This window comes from Chenopodium quinoa, unplaced genomic scaffold, assembly GCF_001683475.1.
Source record: "Chenopodium quinoa cultivar QQ74 unplaced genomic scaffold, ASM168347v1, whole genome shotgun sequence".
Classification (NCBI taxonomy): domain Eukaryota; kingdom Viridiplantae; phylum Streptophyta; class Magnoliopsida; order Caryophyllales; family Amaranthaceae; genus Chenopodium; species Chenopodium quinoa.
In genome coordinates, this window is record NW_018742381.1 from 2,191,661 (window position 1) to 2,214,800 (window position 23,140).

At 35.4% G+C, this 23,140-nt stretch overlaps 1 protein-coding gene across 3 annotated transcripts; it reads right to left on the minus strand.

Annotated features, from left to right (window-relative positions):
• Window positions 1-2,681: 2,681 nt before the first annotated feature.
• LOC110698450 (histone deacetylase 15-like) lies at window positions 2,682-21,693 on the minus strand. Of its 3 annotated transcripts, none has more exons than XM_021875884.1 (17): window positions 21,344-21,686; window positions 21,121-21,252; window positions 20,750-21,026; window positions 17,006-17,082; window positions 15,104-15,179; window positions 14,889-14,953; window positions 13,601-13,656; window positions 11,187-11,310; window positions 10,974-11,099; window positions 10,831-10,881; window positions 10,068-10,136; window positions 7,415-7,523; window positions 5,658-5,737; window positions 5,470-5,552; window positions 5,333-5,378; window positions 3,370-3,541; window positions 2,682-3,050 (listed from the first exon to the last, which is right to left on the minus strand). In XM_021875884.1, the coding sequence occupies exons 1-17, from the start codon at window positions 21,344-21,346 to the stop codon at window positions 2,938-2,940; spliced, it is 1,659 nt and encodes a 552-aa protein (XP_021731576.1). In that variant the 5' UTR covers window positions 21,347-21,686; the 3' UTR covers window positions 2,682-2,937. The 3 variants fall into 3 exon arrangements, with proteins under 3 accessions (XP_021731576.1, XP_021731585.1, XP_021731592.1); XM_021875893.1 differs by having other exon boundaries at window positions 2,938-3,050; window positions 20,750-21,023; window positions 21,344-21,693; XM_021875900.1 differs by having other exon boundaries at window positions 2,938-3,050; window positions 21,458-21,691.
• Between the last annotated feature and the right edge of the window lie 1,447 nt (window positions 21,694-23,140).

The following is a 23,140-nucleotide window of genomic DNA, read 5'->3' on the forward strand; positions in this document are numbered from 1 at the left end:
AACGGCGCCCCATAGGACACTTGTCCCTTGATTGCACCGCCGATTAGAGCACACCATTCTAGGTCACTAAACCCTAGATGACACACATTTCCACCCTTATAAATACGCCAATCATTTATGATGGAAGGGGTGGATTAAGGCATCTCATTTATCGCATAAGCAATCTGCTCTAACTTCTCTCTACTTTCTCTCTCTAAATACTTTCATTTTTCGATCACTAACTTGATCGTCGGAGGCGAATATTCCGTCAAATGGAATATTTGTTGTTTTGCAGGTGTCCAAGACCGTCGCTATATTCAAGACCTGTGATTCCAAAAAACCTCGAAACTAACTTCATTAGATTCAATCATATGGCCAAATTTCCTTAAATCTATCACAACCAAATCTTTTATAATTTTCTGGTTCGTCAACCTCTCAAAGTTGTAGGTTTGCGACTCTAGAATAGGAATCTGCATGTTTTCCTATTCCTATTCACTCTAGAATCCAACTCCGTAAAACTCGTCTAACGAAAACAAAAAATTGAATTGATAAGCACATTTTCCAACATCTTTAACCCATTTACACTATATTTGTCTTTCATCCTCACTTTTAAAGTAGATAATACTAAGATCTTTCTATTTTGTTATCCACATCACAAAATATCATTATCCATGTATGGTAATCAAGCTCATTTCTTTGAACATTGTTGTTGATGAATTGTAAAGCATAATGTATAGTATTGTTCGTCATCTGACACTTAATTTAAAGCGTTTAATTAAACATTAGAGTTTTAGGAAGGGAGAAATTAAAGAAAAATTAGTTTAGATAACTACAAAATCCCATTCTATAGTTAAAGTATAAAAAAAAAGGGAAAAATTTATGACAATAATCTGACCTTTAGCCCATTCTTTTTTAATAATTCGACCTTTCGATTATTTAATAATCCGACCTTTGAGGGTCTTTAATTTTTATTGGTCTCAACCAGTCATAACAGGTTACATGACACATGGCGGCCGATGATTGTTAAAAAAAAAAACAAAAAAAAAAAAAATCAAAAAACCCACTACCTAACCCACCAGCCCCCTCCCCTCCCCCACCGGCGCAGCCTAACCCCCACCCCCACTGCCCGCCGCCCATCGCTGCCGTATTGTCGTTGTTCCCTCGCCGGCATGACGTCATCGTTTTCCTCATTCATTTCCCATTCTCATTTCCGTCCTCCCTTTTCCTCCATTGAAGCGTACTCGGTTATTCTACATTAAAAGATCTCAATTTAAGCGGCTTCGTTTCGGTTGAGGGGTTTTGCTGGGGTGGAGCTTTAGGAGGGTCAGGTGGGAGGCGGTCGGGGTCAAGTGGGGTTTTTGCGAGGTGAAAGAGGATGGGGTTGGGTGGGATTTTGCGGGGGTCTGCTGGGGCTGAGAGGGTGTGGTGGTAGTCGGCAGCGGTGGTCGAGAAAGGGTGGAATCGGGCCTGCTATGGTGGGGTGGGGAGTTTCGAACTAGTGGCGGGGGACTAGGGGTTGGCAACGGTGGTCGGGAAGGGGAAGGGAAGGGTTTGGTGGTGGGGATGGGGACCGGAGTAGTGCAGTGGTGGTGGGGATGGGTGGAGCAGTGGTGGTGTTTAGGGAAAGGAGAGAGAAAAGAAAAAATTAAAAAAAAAAATTATGTTGGGTGGTGGTGGGGATGGTGGTGGGCTGGTGGCTGAATTATTTGGTTTTTTTTTTTGTTTTTTTTTTTTACCAATTATGTAATGACACGTGTATTTTTTTAAAAAAATAAATAAAAAAAATTTACCTCTTCAATCGATTTCTAGTCAAATGGGACCAATAAAAATTAAAGACCCCCAAAGGTCGGATTATTAAATAATAATCAAAAGGTCAGATTATTGCCATGAATATTTCCAAAAGAAAATTATAGATACTTATAACTATTTGAATGATTAACTGGGATAGACATATGTTTAATAAAAAAAAATCAAAAAAAACAAAAAAACTCAGGGTACCTAATTCCTTAAAATTATCTTTTTTAATTATATATTTTGACTTTTTTCATCTAAACTCATGAACATAACCCGTCTTTAATAGATTATTAGTGACTAACAATTTTGTCAAGTATTTCAATGAAAAAATTAGAAAATTGAGAAGTCAACTTATTTTTAGGGCGTTGACATTAGATTAACAAATTAATGCATATTACCATTAACAATCTACTCCAAATTTTCCACACCTATCAATACATATTCATACCCCTAATTAATGACAGCTTTTATAAAATCTTATTATCAATAACACTTATAAATGCATTGCGGCATTTAGCACAGTGGATGGCTGCATACTTGCATACAGTCAATGCTACTCTTAAGTCTTGATTGATGATTTTTTTTCTTGCCTTTTGTAATTAGCTTCAGATCTGATATCTATTTGTTTAAGTTTAAATGCTCGACAGTCCTAAATATCTTGAAAGAAACAAGGAAATGGTCCATTAATCTGCAAAAACAGAACACATTTTTTTTACTGTGGTTTATGTTCCAAGATCCCTTGGTTGTTTATGAGAAAACTTTTAGATTTACAATAAATACTCATACATATATTGCTTAAACATCACAACACACTACCACTTTGTCGAGATTAATTTCGCAAGATTGGGGGAGTGCGCGCATCGCGCTCCAACGACTAGTAAGCATAAAACATAGTAAGATTATCTATATAATAAACATGCTTATTAATAATTTTAACTAAAACATGAGCAAATCATGAGATAAACTCAACTGATTAACGAGCAAACCATGTGACAAAATCAGCTTAACTACACCTAAATATATTTACATGGACAATCCTACCCAAAAACCATGTAAACTAAACTTTTAAGGGCCATCTAGCTGCATGTATGCGCTGCAAGAGATGAGAAATCAACAGAGAATAAATGTAGTTGAAATTAGCATTACATTAGTTTCTCGAAATGACTAGGGCTTAACACGAAACCGCTGACAATGTAGATGATATAGAAACCTTTTTCTTCCCCATTTCCACCAGATAGGCGGTGCTACAACTCGATGTTTTCTTTTTTTAATTTTTCCTGCAAAACACAAAAATTATAAGGATGACTAGAGGTCATTGGCACACTTGAAAGCAGTGTGGCCACTCCAGGGGCAAACTCGAGCCAACATGTCTACATGATCCTCAAACTACCCAACTAAAGACTGCTATTTTATTACTAAACTGCCCCTTCACATTAAAAGTCTAATATATCCAAGATTCTAGCAACTAAGAAGATGCCAAATCACCTCATTTCTAAATTTATTTTTCTTTGTTTGGAAGAAGGGGGGATGCATGGAGGGATAGGAAATGTTTGGAAATAGACTAATCTATACTGGGTTCACAAATTTCGAACTCACTTTTGTTTCCAGCCAAGTATGATTCCCAGCATGACTGCAATTTCATGATGTTGGCAGAAAGACTTGACCAAAAGTTCGTCTGGATATTCAAAACATCCAAGACAGTTTGCATGCAAGCTGCGGAAGGTGCAACACCTTTAAATTGGTTCTCAGGTCTTTCGCCAAGCAAAACCTTCAGATAAAATAAATAAATATAATAAAAATAAAAACAGATTATTATGTAATTGACAAAAAAAAAAAAAAAAAAATAAATAAATAAAATAAAATAAATAAAATAAACAAATCACATTAGGACATTACTAAATACTTCATATATGTAACATTAATACTAGAGGCATGAAATTCAAATTTTGTGTGCAACACTGTGATTGACCAGCTGCGACAGTCTCACTGTGATGCCATTCTGATCACAAGCTTTAATGCAATCTGGCCACATATATAAATTTTTACTTTTCGATTAGGCTAAAAGGTAAATTTGAATGTCTCCTACTTTACAATGAAATAATTGATGGAGAAGTTCTAGTAAAACACCAGTGCAAAAACACCAGAATTGGGAAAGAATCATAAAAAAGCATTCACACATTATGATAACATAGATACTCTGTATCAAACTATTGATGTAGCTATAATTTACATCCACATATGGCACTGTTTCCTTATATGCTTCTTGCTTAGAGTTTAATAGCGCACAAAAGTGCTCATTTAATAATAAACTCACTAATTTCCATATTCTTTTTTCTAAAACCAGCCAAGAATCTTTGCAGAGCAGGTAGCTTAATGGTTTATACTTCATTTAATTGATTTAAGCTTAACAAAAAATATTATAGAAATCAAAATCAAACAAATCTCATTTTTAAGATGCATTAATTTGTATTACTTCCACAGGCAGTTTGTTTTCTCATTTATTTCATGACAAATCCTTTCGTAGGTGAGTCACAATTTATTTACATATAAAAAATTAATTGATTTCTGTCAAAAATAAATCAAAAAAATTATAAGAAAAGGTGAAAAGGGCCATGTGACAGATTGCTAGGGTTTTTCGAATGGAATTGGGTGATATGGGGTTCTTTCTCCTCTAGTGCTTAAGTAAATCTGACTGTTGCAAAGTCACATGGTGTTTTTTGAACCTAAGATGACATCATTGGTCAAGCCATCAGGGTGAGAGGCATTTGCAACAACTGATTTACTATTTTTAACAACTAATCTAGACTTTATGTTTTTGGTACACGATTTAAATCCCAGAGCATAATAAGACTCAGAAGGGTATTAGACTATTATTCTGAATGGTCTCAGTAATTATCAGTCAAACAAGGTGTTAGGAGTCCGAATTGCACACTTCTAAGCTAGCTCATTCATTGTATTAATGATGCGTCGTTGGAGGGGGGGGGGGGGGCGGTGTTTAATTAAGCAAGATGGAGAGAAGGGGAGGAGCCGAGGGGGAAGTTGATGTTTGATGTTGCTGGAAGAGAACATGGAAAAGGATAAATCAAAGGTGCAATAATAGTTATATCGGAAATTCGCTTTTAATTAGTAATGGGAGTTTAATAGCCAGGTTAATTAATCAGACCATACCAATACCCAAGTCCAGGTGACATCAATACCAATTTCCTACCGCACCAAGTCATACAATTAACAAGGTGTCTATCATAGATGATGAATGTGGGAGGGGGATGGTAAGGGGGAGGCGGATCTCTAATTCATCAAAAAACTTTACAAGTGTTTTTTCTCAAGATTGCAACAATTTTTCGTCGGATTCTAGGGCTTTCTCATACTTCCTTTTCCTGTTTACATCAGCTAAAAAGTAAATTTCAACATCTAAGGCCCCTGAGCCTCAACAGTATTGCTATCAAAGAATAGCTAAGAATCAAACTGACTCCCAACTCAATCTCCAATCGGCATGCATGCTAAGACAATCATATATACATATAAAAGGCTGTGTATTGGGCCTTTACATTAAAAGTACCTTAATTACAGCTGTTGCAGATGACGATATTGATCGCAGATTATATCTGAAATCAGAATTAAATGAAGCATAACCATGTAACTATCATCATTAAAAAAAAAAAACAACAAAGGCCAAAAAACAAGTTTACCACTTACCCGCCCTCCAGTATTACAAGCAGCTTTCCTCCCGCAAGGCTATTCAACATGTCAGTCATACAAGCATAACCAGCAGGGGTGACCTACAAGCATTTTACATGCAAACCTAATATCAGGAATTCAGGACATGACTGATGTCAGGGGAATATTATATCCTACAGATTTTAGGAGAGTATCATAGTCCTCACATCACATCCGCCAAGTGGATCGCCTCTTGCTGCATCAAATCCAGCTGATATAATAACGAAATCAGGGGCAAACTCCTGGGCTGCAAATATAAAGGTTACAAGATCTATTAGAAATGTTAGAACAGCAAAGAAAAAATGTTCATAAGCACTCTTATATAACTTTAGCATATAAATATAAAAAGTCATCAAGATCACCAGGGGATTCATCCCTGTCTAACCTAATTCTTTCTAATCAACAGTCATTCAAAGCGACCTGAAGATATGTTCTTCAAAATTTAGGGTAAGCTGTAGTATATTTTCACTAGGGGAATTGTATAACGTGATCTTTTGGGGCTGTTAAACTTGCAAGCTTACATTTAACGAGTAAAAATGACAAACCAAGGAAATCTGTGAAAAAGTAAATTGTAACAAGTATCATATAAAAGTCATTCCAGTACCAAATCCACAATTCAAAACAAAGTCCCCATGCAACAAATTTATGAATCATAACAAATTGGACAAGTACCTTATAATCAAGCCTTGTACTGGAGTCCTGGAAACACTGATGAAAACATGAAATAAAAAAAAAAAATCTCACAGCTTAATTTTATCTTAAGGCAATTGGTGCAAAAGAATAACTGCACAGCAGTTGCACAAAATGGCAAGACTTCTCAGCCTTTTCAAAATTAGAAATTTTGGAGAACATTATTATAGCATTCTCTTGCATAAATCCATATACTTCATCATAATAGATGAATGTCCAAGGATCCTGCTGACGTGATAGTTAAAGGAATAAGTAACTTCAGAATATTTAAGAGTCAACTTCTGTCTCCTCTTAGATACGCATATGATAATTTTCATGCCCTTTTAGGGTAATTGAAGAATACATTGAATAGAATGACTAATCAATACAAAAAAACAAGTCAGTGTACCAATGGGCAATGCCTAGATTTGCATTTAATCCGCACCATTTCCCCAAAATAAATTCTTGATTCAATAGCACTACCTATGTTGATCTATGCCAAACTCAATATTCTTTAAAGATGATCTAAGGACATGAAAATATTTTGGAATAAGTGGTGTGCTTGTTACAAATGAGATTTGTGAAAGATAATCAGCAAATTGCAGATGAATGTTAAAGAAAAGATGAATATAAGGGAAGGACGGATGGGGGTGACTGTATCAACAAAATTCCAAAATTTTGAGTCTCAAGAGGCTGGGACACTCCTGTGATAAATTCCAACCGCAAACTGTGCTACTCACATACAGTAGATGCCAAACCAAGCAGCAGCTCATACAACAACCTGAGCATGTAGCAGAGCAGACAGCAGAAGGGTTGTGCCAACACCAAGTAGTGGGTGGGAAAAGCAACTAATTTGGCAGCATGAATACAGGCAAGTATCAGCAATATTAATGTTACTAGGTAGCAATATAGGGGTTTGAGAAAGGGATAAATAGCAGAGAAGGGGGGAGTAGTAGGATTATTCAGAAAATTATAAGTGGAAGCCTACAATTTCTGGCCTTACCCATTTCTCTCTTTTTATTCAATTCCTAACATTCCCCATTTCTCTCACTTTTAAGTTCTAACAGAATTCTGACACCACAGTATGCATAACAACTTTCATTTATATTTCTCATATTTCCCTTCGGGTACTCGCGTCATGAGTAAGTGGCTCTGATGGGAGGCTACGGTGCCGGTAGGTGCATAACAGTGCTTTGCAAATTGTAAGCATTAATTAGTACTTTTTTTTTATCTATTGGTAGTGTTTGGTAGTCACCTATTGGAAGCACGACATGTTGAAATGCAAAGATGTAATCATTGTCACCAACTCCTCCACAGCTCCAAGGAACATTCACACAGTAGCCTTCACCACCCATGGTACCAACCTGCAGAAAAATTAGGTTCTTGAATTTTGAACAACAAAGTACAAATAGGCGTGACAAATTAGAATATTGGCACCTCAAGCTTATGCTTCAGAGCTACCACATAAAGCTGTCATCATAAACACCATTGAACATCTTTTTATGGTAAGGTATGCTTCCTTGGCCAAAATTTGGTTAGACGCTTAATTGACAATATGTCAATCAATCAAAGCCTTAATCCCATAAGTGGGGTCGGCTAACAGGAACCAAATTTGATTATTCCGTGTAGTCATCGACTTAAGTCTTCCTCCTCCATCCCTTACGATCCAATGCTTCATCCTCATGCAAATCTATACACTTCATATCCTTCCTAACTCCTTCCAACCAAATCATTTTGGGTCTCCCTCTCCCTCGTTTAACCCCTCCATGGTCCCACTCTTCCACTCTTCGCACCGGTGCACCTTCGGGTCTCCGTTTGCAATATCTGCCACACCTACTTTCTTGCGAACAACCTCATTTCTGATTCTATCTCTTAGAATGTCCCCACACATCCACCTTAACATGCGCATTTCCGTAACCTCCATCTTTTTAATGTGCTCCTTCTTAGAGGCCCCACATTCTGTACCATAGAACAACACTGGTCTTATGACAGTCCTGTAGAATTTTCCCTTCAACTGTAAGGGAATGCTTCGGTCACATAACACTCCCGTGGCCGCTCTCCATTTAAGCCACCCCGACTTAATCCACGTCTTGATCAATGTCACCATTCTTCTGGATGATCGACCCAAGATACTTAAAATATTCACTCATGGTCAAATCCTTTCCATCCAAACTCACCACTTTATTGCTTGTCCCCCTTTAAGTACCAAAACGACATACCAAATATTCAGTCTTACTTCGACTTAGCTTAAACCCTCTAGATTCCAACCTTTGCCTCCATTGCTCCAACTTAGCATTAACCCCATCCTTAGTTTCATCCACCAAGACAATATCATCTGCAAACAACATACACCATGGAACCTCATCTTGAATTGGTCTAGTTAATTGACAATATGGTTCATATAATATCTGCTCTTCTTACCTCAAAGAAAACAAAAATAAGACTGCCTCGAGGGCAAAGTAGCCTTTGGTGCCATTGCATCTCTCGCATTAAACAAAAGAGGACAATGACAATCATTACAAGCCTTATGGAGTTTATATTTGTACCATATTGTAAAAGTAACCCCATTTTGAACAAGGTGTTGCACTCCCTATCTTAAACCAAAAGGGTAAACGGAATCTATCAATAAAGAAAGAAACAACAACAAAGTTCCCACAATAAATGACACATCCAAACAAAATCTTTCACAAACCTTGCCTAAAGAAAGAAAGACCACCAACAAGGTTCCAACAATAAATTACACATTCCCATCTTAACACAATGGCAACAAAGCTTTAATCCCAAATGATATGGGGTTGGCTAACAATCTAACATGAATCATCATAAAGGATTGTCCGCAAAAATTTGAATGAAGAAAGAGAGAAGTGATAATATAAAATTGGACGGGAAAAACTTTTGGGTAAAAAAATAAAAAATTAATTTTTTTTTTTTTTAGTGAAACCCAAAAAGAGGATATGAATATAAAATTTGAAAAGTTTTTTTTTACAAGAGGGATAAAAGGTTATAAAGAAAGGAAAGACATGCAAGTTATAACACACAAAATTAACAAAGGAAATAAATAGAGTTTGCAAAACACAATGATATATATAATATTAATTATGTCAAGACATGTCCTCGGTGTTTTTCTCCTCCACTCCACCCTATACAACGCATATTTTCCACAATCCCCAAAAGACTTATCAATCTTAATCACCTCCTCCAAATTTTCTTTGGTCATCCCGTACACCTCACGATTCCATCACTTTACCACTCTCCAAGCCTCCTTACCGGAGCTTCACACAACATCCACACTTTAAGATATATGTTTTCTTTGAGCACAACACATGCACATATCAAAGCTGACAAATCAACCACCTACACAAATGCCCAACAAATAGGCTTAGACCCACTCCCATCTTCAACCCCAGCACACATGATTAAACTAGCCAATCAACATCTTGTTGTGCATGAAACCATGACTATATATAGGTCCACCTAACTTATTTACTGCTACAATATCTTCTGCACCCACGACTGGAAGCATACACAGGCTTTTCACGAGTATTTCATGTGTTGCTCATAATTCATAGTTTTCCATCATGTGCTAATAAAAGCTACTATTGTGAACTGTGACAACAAGAGGTTGAGGGACACATATAGAATTATGTTCAACAACCCTCTCTCCTCAAGCTTATGTCTCTTAAGTGACATACAACTGGTTGGAAGGTTCAATTGTTCTAAACTGTCTTTTGTGAAAGAAATCCTTGTCACCAAATAAACTTTCTCATCCTCATTGGCGCAACTTTATAATCTACCTAGAATGACCCAATTTCTGCATCCTGTCCCTAATTTCTCACAATTCATTGTTATTTATCTGTGCTTCATAGCAGTACACCAGAAATAACTAAAGACCAAGAACAAGAAAATACCTCATGGGCTGCCCCAGTTCCAGGATAAAAGTTGCCTCCCTCGTGTCTGTGCAACGAAATATACAAAACCTGCAACACGTCGAATGTTTCATGCAAAATTTATATCAAGTAGCACCATTATACAAAGAACAAACAAGGCATCAAGGCCACTGAAGATGCTTCTATAAGGCTTTGTCAAACACTTAATATGCTTAATTGCACAAATCCATTTTTACTTGAGTTAACCAAGGAGCACAAAGAAAAACATGAGTAAGTTCACATACTCTTTGAATATTATTACTAGTCCAGTCATTAATTCAATTTTAACATATAATAAGTCAAGTAACAAATTAAACTGATTTTCTGCACCAAAACTCTACTGAAGTGATTATGTTTACAAATTTAACAGATTTTACTTTATAAAACTGATTTGTACTTCTTGCAACTGATTTTACAGATTAGAAATTGTTTTTACTGATTCACAAGTATATTTTGTTATGTGAAGTCATGATTTTTACTTTTAAAAAAATGATATTTACTGACTGAAACTGAATTTACTTCTTATTTTTAGATTTACTATTTTTAAGGTGAAACAAATATAACCTAGCTTGAGCAAAACAAGATCTACACGATAAAAGAGGGCATACAAAAAAGAGCCACACAGTCAAAGAGGTCCTAAACAAACATACTGTTCTGCATGTAAGAGCTGCATGCAAGAACAGGCTCACTCAGAGACATCAACAAGAGAAGCAGAGAAATCAAAATTAAACTCTCTAGGGCTCACCGACTTGTTCTTGTCAAATATATCTTGTGTACCATTTCCATGGTGTACATCCTGCAGACACCCCAAAAAAAATGATTAGCACCTGAAGATCTTACATATAAAGTAGCAGCTGGCAACTAGGAAACGATAGTATGTAGTATTACCCAATCTACAATCAAGACCTTCTTGGCTCCAGCAACTTGAGCAGCTAATGCAGCAATTGCTGCATTATTGTGGAGGCAGAAACCCATGGACTCGTGTACACCAGCATGATGACCAGGAGGCCGAATCTGATGCATCAAATTAAATACAGCACTTTTAGTGACAGATTCCAGGTATCAAATTTCTAAGAACTCCAAAGAAAATTGAACTTCTACCAGGGCAAATCCATTTTTGGCGCGTCCAGAAAAAATGTCAGAAGCAAGATCAGCACATAAACCAGCTGCAAGCCTTGCAGCTTGCGCAGAATGCTCATTTGCATATGTGTCAGGAGTGAAATAGCTGAAGATTGATGATGACATACTGGTCAGTGCAAAACATCCTTCTTCAAGTAACCAACCAACTAATACATGTATTAATTATCTAAACAAGCAACAAAAGATAACATTGTACACCTATGAGATTGAATATGTATAGAAGATGGTCATGATTCATGAACAAACATAGCTGGCAAAAACCAGAAGTGAAGGTTGTGAGTCCTGCATGGCTTGGCTTACATGCCAAAGAAATATAAGTAATGCTCAATTAGCAGTCGTTGCTAACCATACAAGATCCTTAACAAGAAGAATATATTAACCTGAGAAATATGTTAACGAAATCTCATATTCATTCCCTTAAAACATGAATCAACTAGTCAACATCTTCTCAAAAGGAGCAGTTCCAAATGTAACCAATCCAGCTTTGCTTATCCTTCTCCAACAACTCACATATACATCCGTGGTTATTAAACACATAAATAAAGGTATACACAAATGCTGCAGGGAACAAGCCCCGAAACAACAAACAAGAGGATAACCAACTCTTCCTTATTTGCACAAAGAGTTTAACTACCAGCTAGACTAAAGTTTCTTTATTTAGAACCTTGTAACAGACTCAATTTTATGCAATTGGATTTCCTTGGAAGAAATTCAGAAATATTAACCCTTTAAGAAAACTCGAGAATCACAGAATGATTTGCAGACATTTGCACCAATCCGTCTGTTACAGGAAATTTAGCTTACTCTTTGTTTTCCAGAGGAAAAGAGTTTTATGAATGAACCCAAAAACTTATGAAGCTCTTAATTTCTCTTCAAGCCAATTATAAAACATCTAGAGAAAGTAGCCCGAACAATATAATGGATCTTTAAATTCAATCAACACACCAAATGTCACTCAAAAGGCACTTCAGAACCACAAGTTGAAAAGTCGGACATATGAAGGGCTTGTTTTCTTAACCTTTTATTTGAAACCTTCAGGTGCAACACATTCCATAAGGTTTGAGTACAAATCACCCAGATGCATTTTTTACCACATATTGTAAAGAAAAAGACAAATCACCCATATGCACCTCACGCCACGCAGAAGTGCTAATCCTCGCTCCTAAGCAAAGGCGGGTGTAATTATTATGCTGTTTTGAGTACAAAACGTGTTTCTTTTGTTCTAGAATTGATTTATTTGGAATTTAAAGTTCTCCTTATACCCAAAAGGCCAAGACAGCGCCTCGGTACTTAAGTGCACCTGATGCCTTTTAAGACTAAGATTGTGTAATGTTTTTGACATGTCTCAAACTCCTTGTACATGACAATTAACAAAATTAAATTAAATTTCTTAATCAGATATAGATACAGCTATTTTCTATTTTCCTAAGATAGTACTTAATTAATGAGATAAAGCATAATCTAAGGGAAAGAAACTAGTACTCTTTCAAACAGAAATCACTGCCATTAATTTTTTAACTAAGGATGTGTATGTGTCTAAGTGACATGCCAAAGGGCCACTCACTCAGGATATGCATGAGTTTTACAAGATCAAGAACTAAAGAGGGTTGAACATCTGCTAACAATACAGATAGTATTAATTTACCAAATAAAACGACCCAAATGCAATTTCCATATGAATGTCACGTGGCGCAAAGATTGAACAGAACTCAAAAAAGCAAAGCAAAAAGGCTCAACCACTATCAATAAGAAGTCTATTGATTCAAACCTCTAGATCTTAATCAGATACTGAAATGAATCAAATGGAAATGATTAACCATTATAATTTATGCATATAAAGTCTGATTATTCAAACCTCCAAAGCTTACACAGATGCTTTTTGGCAGCTCTTATGTTAGCTTTGAATTCAGGCAAGGCAACATAAAAATAGGGCTTAACATGAATAAAAGGGACTAGGTATTCTACATAAAATGAAGATTGCTAAGAATAGACAAGTATAATTTAGCATTCAACTTAACTAGCCAAGCTGCATGCATCCACTCCTCCCAAATCCTACTATGCACAATCCATACAAGGAGATCTAGAATTACTCAATTAGCTCGTCCAAAAGGTTTATAGTTAATATTCTGTGAACAGATTACATTTCAGCAGCAGCTACAAAGTAGCGAATGCTGTGAAAAATACTTCAGCTCAGGAAAATTATGAAGATAAAAATCCGTCTTCCTACACATCTCTAACAAAAAAACAGATTGACACAGCAGGTATGGGAACTTGGAGAATGAAAACCCTTATCCAATGACAATTCATGAATGCAAGATCCGAGAGGAAAAAGTAAGAGAAAAATAAATAATAAGATACAAGGAACAGAAGAAGACCTAGAAAGCATTTTCTCGGTGACGTCAACGGCATTTATATGCTCCATAGTATGTACCTGAAGATACACATCATGCACCAATAATTCAATGAGAGAAAAGAACAGATGGCCCTGTAAAAATGCAAAATATTATGGCTATGACTAGCTAACGGTTATTCATCCATCAAAAAACAAACATGTAAGAGCCCAAATTTAGAAGCGCATTCAGAAATCAGAAAACAGTGAGCACATCATATATCTTATTTTCCTATCCTACCTAGACAGCTAAGCTTTAGGAAAAGAAACAAACATGGGTACATGAACAACTATACAAGACATCTAACCCATTTGGTCATATTGTCACCCACAGATAATAGCATAAGCTCAATAGGTTACTACTATTTCTTTTCTTATACCACAACTAGTCATCGTATTCAATCTGTTATATGAGGAAATGAACCTTTATTGTCAGCTAGATAAGGAAATAAACTTGCATACTGGAATAATGATTATTGCTAGTGACATAAGAAAATTGTTATTGTTATTATTTATCTTCTTTTCTGATACCATAACTAGGCATTGTATTCAATCTGCTATACAAGAAAATGAACCTTTAATGTCCGCTAGCCGCTAGGTAAGGAAATGAACTTGATATTGGAATGTTTTTCGTTGCTACTGACATGTGACTAAAGTACAAAAGCTTAAATCATGTAGTTCACAATGAATACAAGTTTTCATTTTGAATAGGAATAATAAAGATACATCTAACACATCTACATAGCAACTTCAACAAACACAACCCAAGGATCACCTCATGGTGTTTGCACTGGTAGAGAATTTTCTTGATCTACCTAAAAGGTCAACTACCCAAGGAATGAAAGAAAGTAAGAAAGAGAGGCAACCTCATGTGTCTATAAATAGGACAAAAACACTTGCCCCTCAACCCCCTACAATAACCAGGTCCTAATAAGGCAAAGTACAAATATCATACCAGACAGCCTTTTTCTTGAGCAATGTATTGCATTCGTATTTATATTTATTAACATATTCCTTGAGCAAGCCTTTCAATTCCCCAGTTTTTTTTCACTTTTCAAGGAACATAGTTCCTTTTGATGTCCTACTCTCAAATGTTCAATGGAACAAAAGCATATGTCCAAGACCATTGAAAGAGATATCACAATCAAACCAGTTATATTGAAACATATCCACAGTTTACATTGTACGATTACTAGCAGAAATGCCAGAAATGAAGCATGCACCTATAAAGGCAATCAAAGAGTTACAGCAACATATCATAAGTAAATGATTACCTTCAATAGTTCTTCTTTAGTTATTTCTCTAGCACCAATAGGACGACATTTGCCAGGATAGATTCCTACATACACCAAAAAAAATTGCAATATCTTCGAAACTAATTATAAAAAAAAAAAAAAAAAAAAGTAATAGTGAAACATGCTCTGACATCCATCACAAACAGAAGAGAAAAGAAGACATAACCAAAAATAAGAAGAGTGCAATATGGGACCTGCTGTAGAAAGGCTAGCGGCAATTGCTCGTAGACGATCAGGTCTTTCTGGATGAGAATAGACCTTTTCTGCAACCTATTGCCATAGAAACCACCAAATAAGATCAGTTGTCAAGGAAAAACCAAGAGAAACATTCAAAGATTCATTATAAAGCATCCTTCAGAAAACGACTTGCTTTCTTTCAAATCAATCAAGCAAGCAGTAGCTTTTGCTTAGAAGAAGGGTGACCACCTACTTCCACTTTGGCCCAGGACAATTCTCATGGGGTAATTATCCTTGTTTTTTAATTGAACTGAATTTAGCTCTCTGCAAGGCCACAAATGCGCATGTAGCATGAAAAAGAATGATTAAGAAAAAAAATTGTTCATTTACAGAAAAATAATTTATGGAATGTATATACTAGAGTTAGTCTACGATGCAGGTTGACAAGACGTCCTTAATCAAGATTGAATTACAGAAAGTCCCATTTCCCCTAAACTCAAGGAGCTAAATAAATAACACTATCCCAAAAGCCATTGCAAGAGTGGCCTCTGAGAAGATATGTCAATTACATTCTAACAAGAAACCACAATTTCCATAAAAGCAGTGAGTCGTAGCTAATTTTCTTTCATCAACCTAAACCCCTCAGAGTACATTTGAAACAACTCCCCCAACAATTTCCTCCAAATAGACATTTACCACCAAGAAATGAAGCATGATATGCAAGCCAAGGTTTTCTGTTGGCACCAATTAAACAGCAACAACAGACCAAAAAAAAAAAACCTAGTCAAAGCTAGCATCCCTACAAAAGCTCTCACAGCAAGAGGAACAGGAACCTCAGTCTTCCGATTCAAATTGGCAGAGATACAGAACAGGGGGATCATCGTAACCAGGTTAAACAACCAAGGGGCAAAAAAAATGCAAATACAGGAGCATCTTCATGGACAGAAAATTGAAGAAAAGACAATGAGAATAGAAACAGGTAAACTGGTCTTCTCTCTAAGCATCCTTCCAAAGATAATATATCAGCATAGACCTATCACAAAACTGACAGCACAAAATAAAAGCATTGATCATGAAAGAAACCAATTTCCACGGACATGTAAGCACTAGTAGCCTAAAGTGCATCCCTATCCTTTGATAGTCCATATTTGAATCCAGATTTTCCTCCTGATGATGTGATACAAAAGGGAATTCAAATACAATACACCACAAACATCAATCAAGCAAAACTAGCATACTTGGAACAAAAAAGACCATCCTTCCAATCTCTGGACCTCCAACTTTCAGTTGACAAATCAGATCCCACTTCAGCAGGTGTAAATCATTACCCAAACAGATAATAAGAGAGGCAATAGAGAGCACGCTAAACAAGAATATACGGTGCAATCCTACCACCCAGGGAGAAGAACTCTTCCAGCCATCCAATCTCTACAAAACCTACAATCTATCTCCCATGCACACACAAACACACAATACATCATTACTCTAGCAAAAACATCCACAAGATGGACATCTGCACAAAATACTTTAAGACATTCTTATGAAAGTTATATAGCAAATAGCCAGTATTATAAGCTCACTTATTAAGAGTTATATAGCAAATAGCTAGTATTACAATTTTCTTTTCAAAGAGTTGAAGAAGAATTTCAAAGAAGCTACAAGCATTATACTTCATCACTTTGAGCACTGAAATACACATTGTTGTGACAATAGTGAAATGCAAGCATATGCCAATACCCAGGCCTATATAACCCAAATACTGCAATTTCAACATCACCTCAGTAAGCCAGCTAAGGGACTTGTACATCCAAAAAAAATCATGGACTACATATATTAGCTATGATGCCTAAACACATAAGTGAATACAGAACTAGTTACCAAAAGCTAGAAGAGCGTGATAATCAGGGGTAAAAGCATACTTCTGAGTGCAATAACATTCTCTCATCAAAACCTATTGCAGTGGAGCACCTAGCAGCTGCAATATCAGATACAGATTCTGTAGAAATTGAAACATGAGAAATTTATCATGACTTCAAAGAAGAACAATGAAATTACATCCTAAAAAATACAAGCTTTTCAAACCAATTAACCAACGAATTAATTTAACACAAGAACTCATCTACAATAAACCACATTTAGAGAGATATCGAAAGCATTCTACAAAAATCCATAAATGCTTTTTTGCATATACAAAAAAAAATAATTTATAGTGCATCAACCAGGACAGGGCCTTGAAGCAATCAAAGGGACCCCAATTTGGTGCAGAACAGTCAAAAAATAAATCATAGTGCAATGCAATTGTTTTTCAAGCAACAAGATTTAAGCGATAGAAACTCCTATCAATATATACCCCATAGGAAAAAGATCTAGAGCAGCCATTTCGAAAAATTAATTGCATTTTAAAGTTGGCGGGTACGGTTGTACTTTGAAAATGTAAGGTGGGTTGATATGCTAATACTTCGAAAATATTATGACAGCATTTGTAAATTTATGTTCATATCAGAAAAATATATTAAATATGAGGAATGTAACATTGGATGCTTATAAAAAAAATATTTGAACTTTAGTGAATTGCATATATACATGAGTGAGAACATCTAGGACTGTCATTATAAAAAATAATAAATAAATACATTAAATGCTCGGCGAGTATCAGGACCGTCTTAAACATTTTAGGGGCCCTGTTCTAAAATTAGAAATTGGGCCCTAGTAAATTATACTATATACAATTTTATTTATTTGAAATTATTCTAAAATACCATCATATCATATTACAGAACTCAAATGTCTCAAACTACTTTATTTGAACTGTAAAAGGTAATAAAACCATCAAACTAATTAAAAAAAACTATTTATTCTACCCCATTTTTTTTTAAAGCAAACTCATCAAACAATTCCAACCAACCCATTGACACAAGACAGGAGCGGCTCAATCGCAACTTTGCAAGGAGCACTAAATTCAGCATTTCTCTTAATTTCTACTTTAAAAAGGGCAAATTGACAATTCATAAATATGAAATTCTTTATAAAAAAAAATAAAAAGAATAAAAAGGTAGTACATGATGCATATACAGTGATACCTCATATATAGGCATGGCGTCAATGGCTTTAGAGTTTTATTATTTCAATTCCCTTGAGTGTTGTACTTTGAATCTTAACAACTAATTTCCAATTCGGTTTTAAACAAATCTTAAATTTCGTTTTTTACTCAAAATTAAATTGAGTACTGATATTAATGGTTACGGAGTATTTATCAAAGAAAATCAAAGAAAATACTATATTGGGAGAAGATTTATAGGGGTGAAATTTTAATTGTTTGATATACAAACAATAGGTGATTTAATTTAGGAAAACATGAAACTAATTCCTCCATTGGAAGCAATTTACAAATTGAGAATATAGTCCTCATAATCTTTGTAACAGATTGAATAAGGCAAGAAAGTTTACAAATTTTTTTGGGTAAAATAAGAAAATTTATGAGACGTTAGAAATTGATGGATGAGGATGTAAGATTCTACAATTTTCAAGGAGAATGTCACATTAAATAATAATGAGCATTTGAATCGATGAGAGTGGATGAATGAATCAGAGGAAGACGGAAGGATTGAGCCGTTTACATTGTGAGGAAAGTCAGACTTTTTGTTTTACTTAAGAATTGGGCTTCAGGTGAATTGGGCTATGGAGATTTTGGGGCCCTGTGCTAAGGGTATGTTTGAACAGGCCCTAAACAGACCCTTAGCCGGCCCTGGTGAGTATGATTGTAATTTGAAAATGTAAGGTGAGTTGATACGCTAATACTATAAATACGTGGACATTGATACCTAAGTGAGTGATGGGGTAATGACCTTATACAAGTAAGGTTAATGGTGAGTTGACAAACAAATGGGCGTTGATATATAGGTATTTAATGAGTATGGATGTATTTGATTTTATACCAACCATGTTCGATTCACTAATATAAAGTCTATAAGTTTTGTGACTACAGTTAATTAAAAATCCAATGACTTTACCCCAATTGTGAAAGATTCTCAAATTATACTCTTTCTCCTAGACTTAATTTTACACTTCTATAATAGGAAAGACACTAATATTTTAATGCATTTCTCCACTTCCCTATTATAAAGTAATGGTCTCATACTCACATTCAATTTAAAAATAAAAAATAATAAAAAACTACCCACTATCTCCATTAGAATTACTTTTATAAAACAATACCCCCTACTACTAGCACCTATCATACTTGTTTTATGATACCACCTAGCCCATTGTAGCACCTTTAAGGGGTGCCACATTATACAAAGGTGGGCAATTGAGCTTTCAAGGGTTGTTCACCACACCAAACATTATGAAGAAAGAAAGCTTTCAACTCATTCTTTCTCCTGATGACAATATGACTATCAATGTCTAGCCTCGAAATTTCATAAATCACAAAAGAGAATAAAATTAGAAGAGTCCCAAGAATCGAAGAATATAGTATATAAATCACCTTAGCTGACCACAAACTTGAGCAGAATAGCTTCATTCCAATGTATCAAACAAAATATTTTGACAAAAACACAGAGGAAAAATCAGAATTATTAGCTAATGGCAGAAGGAGACACTCTAATGCATTGAATGCATCATCCTCTAAGGTTCTGAATATTAAAACAATCAAGCCTCCTTTTTGATTGTCATAACACAAAACTATAGTGAAGAGGACTATAAAATTAAGCTCTTATTATATGCTCCCGGACACTTTCTAAATTTGCAAAGTTGATGGCCCTATAAAATCAGAGACCATGCAAACGAAAGAAGAGGGCTAGGTACAAGTCTTATATTTCCTTTTGCAACCCTACCTCTTACTTCACATACCCCGATTAAGTACACCCAGGTTTCAAATGTCACCATTGACCCTAGTGTCACATTGAACTTGGTTTGGTCTATGCTTTATGCAATAAAAAAAAAGTGGGATATATGTGAGTTTTCTTACACACTAAGATAAGCCTTATGTGCATTCCGAAAACGTTCTTTAATAGCTCAAAATAAACTCTATCCTTAATGAAATAAAGGCAGCCCGTTTCACCATTCCTTTGAAGCTTTCTTGTTCACAATTGTTAAGTTGAAGTATGTTTTTTTCCCCCTATTACGAAAGAAAAATTCAGGTTTCAAGAAGTGAATGATGTAAACTAAACTCCACCCTCATCCTACAAGCCTACTTATAAGATCAATATCCGAGAATGTGTATTCCTTCACCTATTCTCATTAAAAATGCATCAACATACAGGTTTTTATGCTTTATCCTTAAAATTTTAACCTTTTGTTTGGAGTAATTTCAAATTTCCATGGAAATTCTCTAAATAATTTTGTTTGTAGTAATTTCACATTACCATGGAAATTCTCTAGATAATTTAGTTTTATGAATCAACGAAGTACAGTTAATATAATGATTTCCCGTCCACTATCAAATTCAGTTTTTGATGATGGTACATTGGTACTTACAAAATAATTAGATACTTGTACATCAAAAGTTGTCTAGTAAACCAAATGTAGTCTAAGTTTCGAGAATCCAAATCCCATTTCATTGTTGCTCTCACTTTTATCTCCATTCCACTGTATCTAAACAACTAAACACAATAAAATTAATTACACGTCAAAGAAAAAAAAAATGCACAACAAACTCGCACCTGTAAAGGTTTCTTTTACTTGCAAGTCAAGTGGAGAAAGAGCAGCCCCTTGTGAAGCAAAAAATCCATGCTTAAGAATTCCAGATTCCTTGTGCTCCTTGCATGTCTCACACAAAACAACACCATCCGGGTTAAGCATTGTGCAATTAATGCAAGACCACCTTCGAACGGGAAACGGCTCCCAATCAAGATCATCTTCATCATCATCAATCAATTCATCCGGGTTATTACAGATATCTTCTAGGGTCATTTCTCTATTACGGTTTTCCTTTTTCTTCTACAACAAATAAACACAACCAATGAACATTCTTTTCAATACACTGTTTTAACTAACTGGGGCATTGCCCGGGCCAATAACTAGTTGTACATACCCTTGCATCAGAGCGAGAGCAAACACTCGCCGTGGCCGAGGCCGTGTCGATATTTCCATTAAGCTGCTCATCAGTTCCATTTTGGCAAATAACCAACTCAACTGATTCTGAGATCATTTTGCATTCAGCACCCTGCTCAAATTGACCAACTTAGCAACCAAATACATGTATAAGCAAATAAATAAATACTAAAAATACACAATTTTTAAGAAAAATAATTTACCATTAATTAATAGATACGTTCAAAAGACTTCAACTTCATTAAATTTTGAAATCAATTGAAGAACACGAACAACTGTCAAACGCGAAAATTGAGATCTAGGGTTTGAGTGATTACCCCTAAATCCCAAAAATTGAATTGTTAGTAGAGATTAGGGGATTTTGCAGGTGAAGTTGAGACGATTGAAATGGTGGAGTTTAGACAGAGACAACGAAACGACGATGATGTCACCGGTGAAATTGACGCCGGTTTTGGAGGAGAGAGAAAGACATGCAAGTCAGCAAGTGATGACTTAATATCAAAAATTGAAGAGAGAGAGAGAGAGAAAAAAAAAAAGAAGTTGAAGAGATATTTTATTTTATTTTTTAAACGAGCAGAACTTTTTTGGGGGGATATTGGGATTGGGTAGGGTAGGGGCTGGGTTCGATTGAGTTTCGATTTAGATTTAGGTCAAATTCAATCGGATTTGAAATAAAATTTGATTTTTAATTTTCAAATTCAATTCAATCTTAATTTTTTATTAAATTCAAACCATCAGTAATTCGATTATTTGGATCAAATCTGAAATTCTGAATTAAAATATGTTGCAAGCTTTTAGTACCTAATGCGATTACAAAAATTAAAATGCAGTTATAAAAATTCAAATTTTGAAATCATAGTTGTACATGATTAATACAAATATTAAAAACATAGTTTTACATAATTAATATTAATTAATTAAAAGCATAGTTTTACTTGATTAATATAAACAATCTTTATTTATAAAATCACGGTTTTCGTATTTCGGTTATTTTTATTTTTTGGATCCAAACAAGATCAATCTGATCCAATCTAAAAATTATTTCGGTTATTTTTATTTTTTGGATCCAAAGAAAATCAATCTGATCCAATCCAAAAAATTCAATCTATCGAATTAATAATTTGGTTTTAATCCAAATAATAGGCACCTAATTTGAATCATACAACGCTACAAGTGTTACAAAATATTGTTCTTTTAAATGTAGGGTGGTAATGGATGCTTCACCCACCTTCATCTACCAACGATCCATCCGTCATCCGATCCGTTCATCACCTAATTTGCCATTATCCATATTTGATCCACCTATTATTCATGGATATGGATCAGATGATAAATCGAGTGAAATAAAGTATATAAATACAATTTGGGAAGTGTTGATGATGCTTCTTTGGCAAATTTGGTGGCTGAGAAATTTATGCACCTTCGAGAAGAAAAAACTCGACCCCAAAATTGCTTGCTCCAAGGCTATGGCTTTGCTGGGGGAGTTTGAGGCTGCCACTAAGCTTGAGGTCCCTGATAAACCTCACTGCAATAGAGTGGCTGACAAATGGAAGCCTCCTACTGATAGCCTTTATAAACTTAACACTGAAGCAGCAGTTCCCTATGAAGGTAAGATAGGCCTTGGGATGATTGTTAGGGATGGAGGAGGTGATGTTATGATGACCGCATGTATGACCCTGAACCTTGTATGCTTCCCCTGGAAGCTGAAGCACATGCCGTGTTGTTTGGGCTCACACTTGCGTATGATGCCGGGCTAAGAAGTCTTGAAGTTGAATATGATTGTCTCCATCTTGTGAAGCCGCTCCATGGAATTGAGAAAGAGAAATCTACTACTCAGTTTATTGTTTCATACACTATTAGCTTACTGGTATTTTTTATTTTTGTAAGTTTGCTTTCTGTCCTAGGAATTGTAACATTGTTGCACACTGCCCTTCTGTTGTTCTTCCTGCCCTCCTTGCTGACAAGGAGATTATTGAATAAAATTCCTATTTTGGTGCTTG

Excerpts from the sequence above, each read along its gene's own strand:
- LOC110698450 (XM_021875884.1), bottom strand. Across the intron at positions 5,738-7,414 it reads ACATGTCGTGCTTCCAATAG|CCCAGGAGTTTGCCCCTGAT; the intron begins GTGACTACCAAA and ends TTATATTTGCAG. Across the intron at positions 3,051-3,369 it reads ATACTTGGCTGGAAACAAAA|GAAAAATTAAAAAAAGAAAA; the intron begins GTGAGTTCGAAA and ends TGTGTTTTGCAG.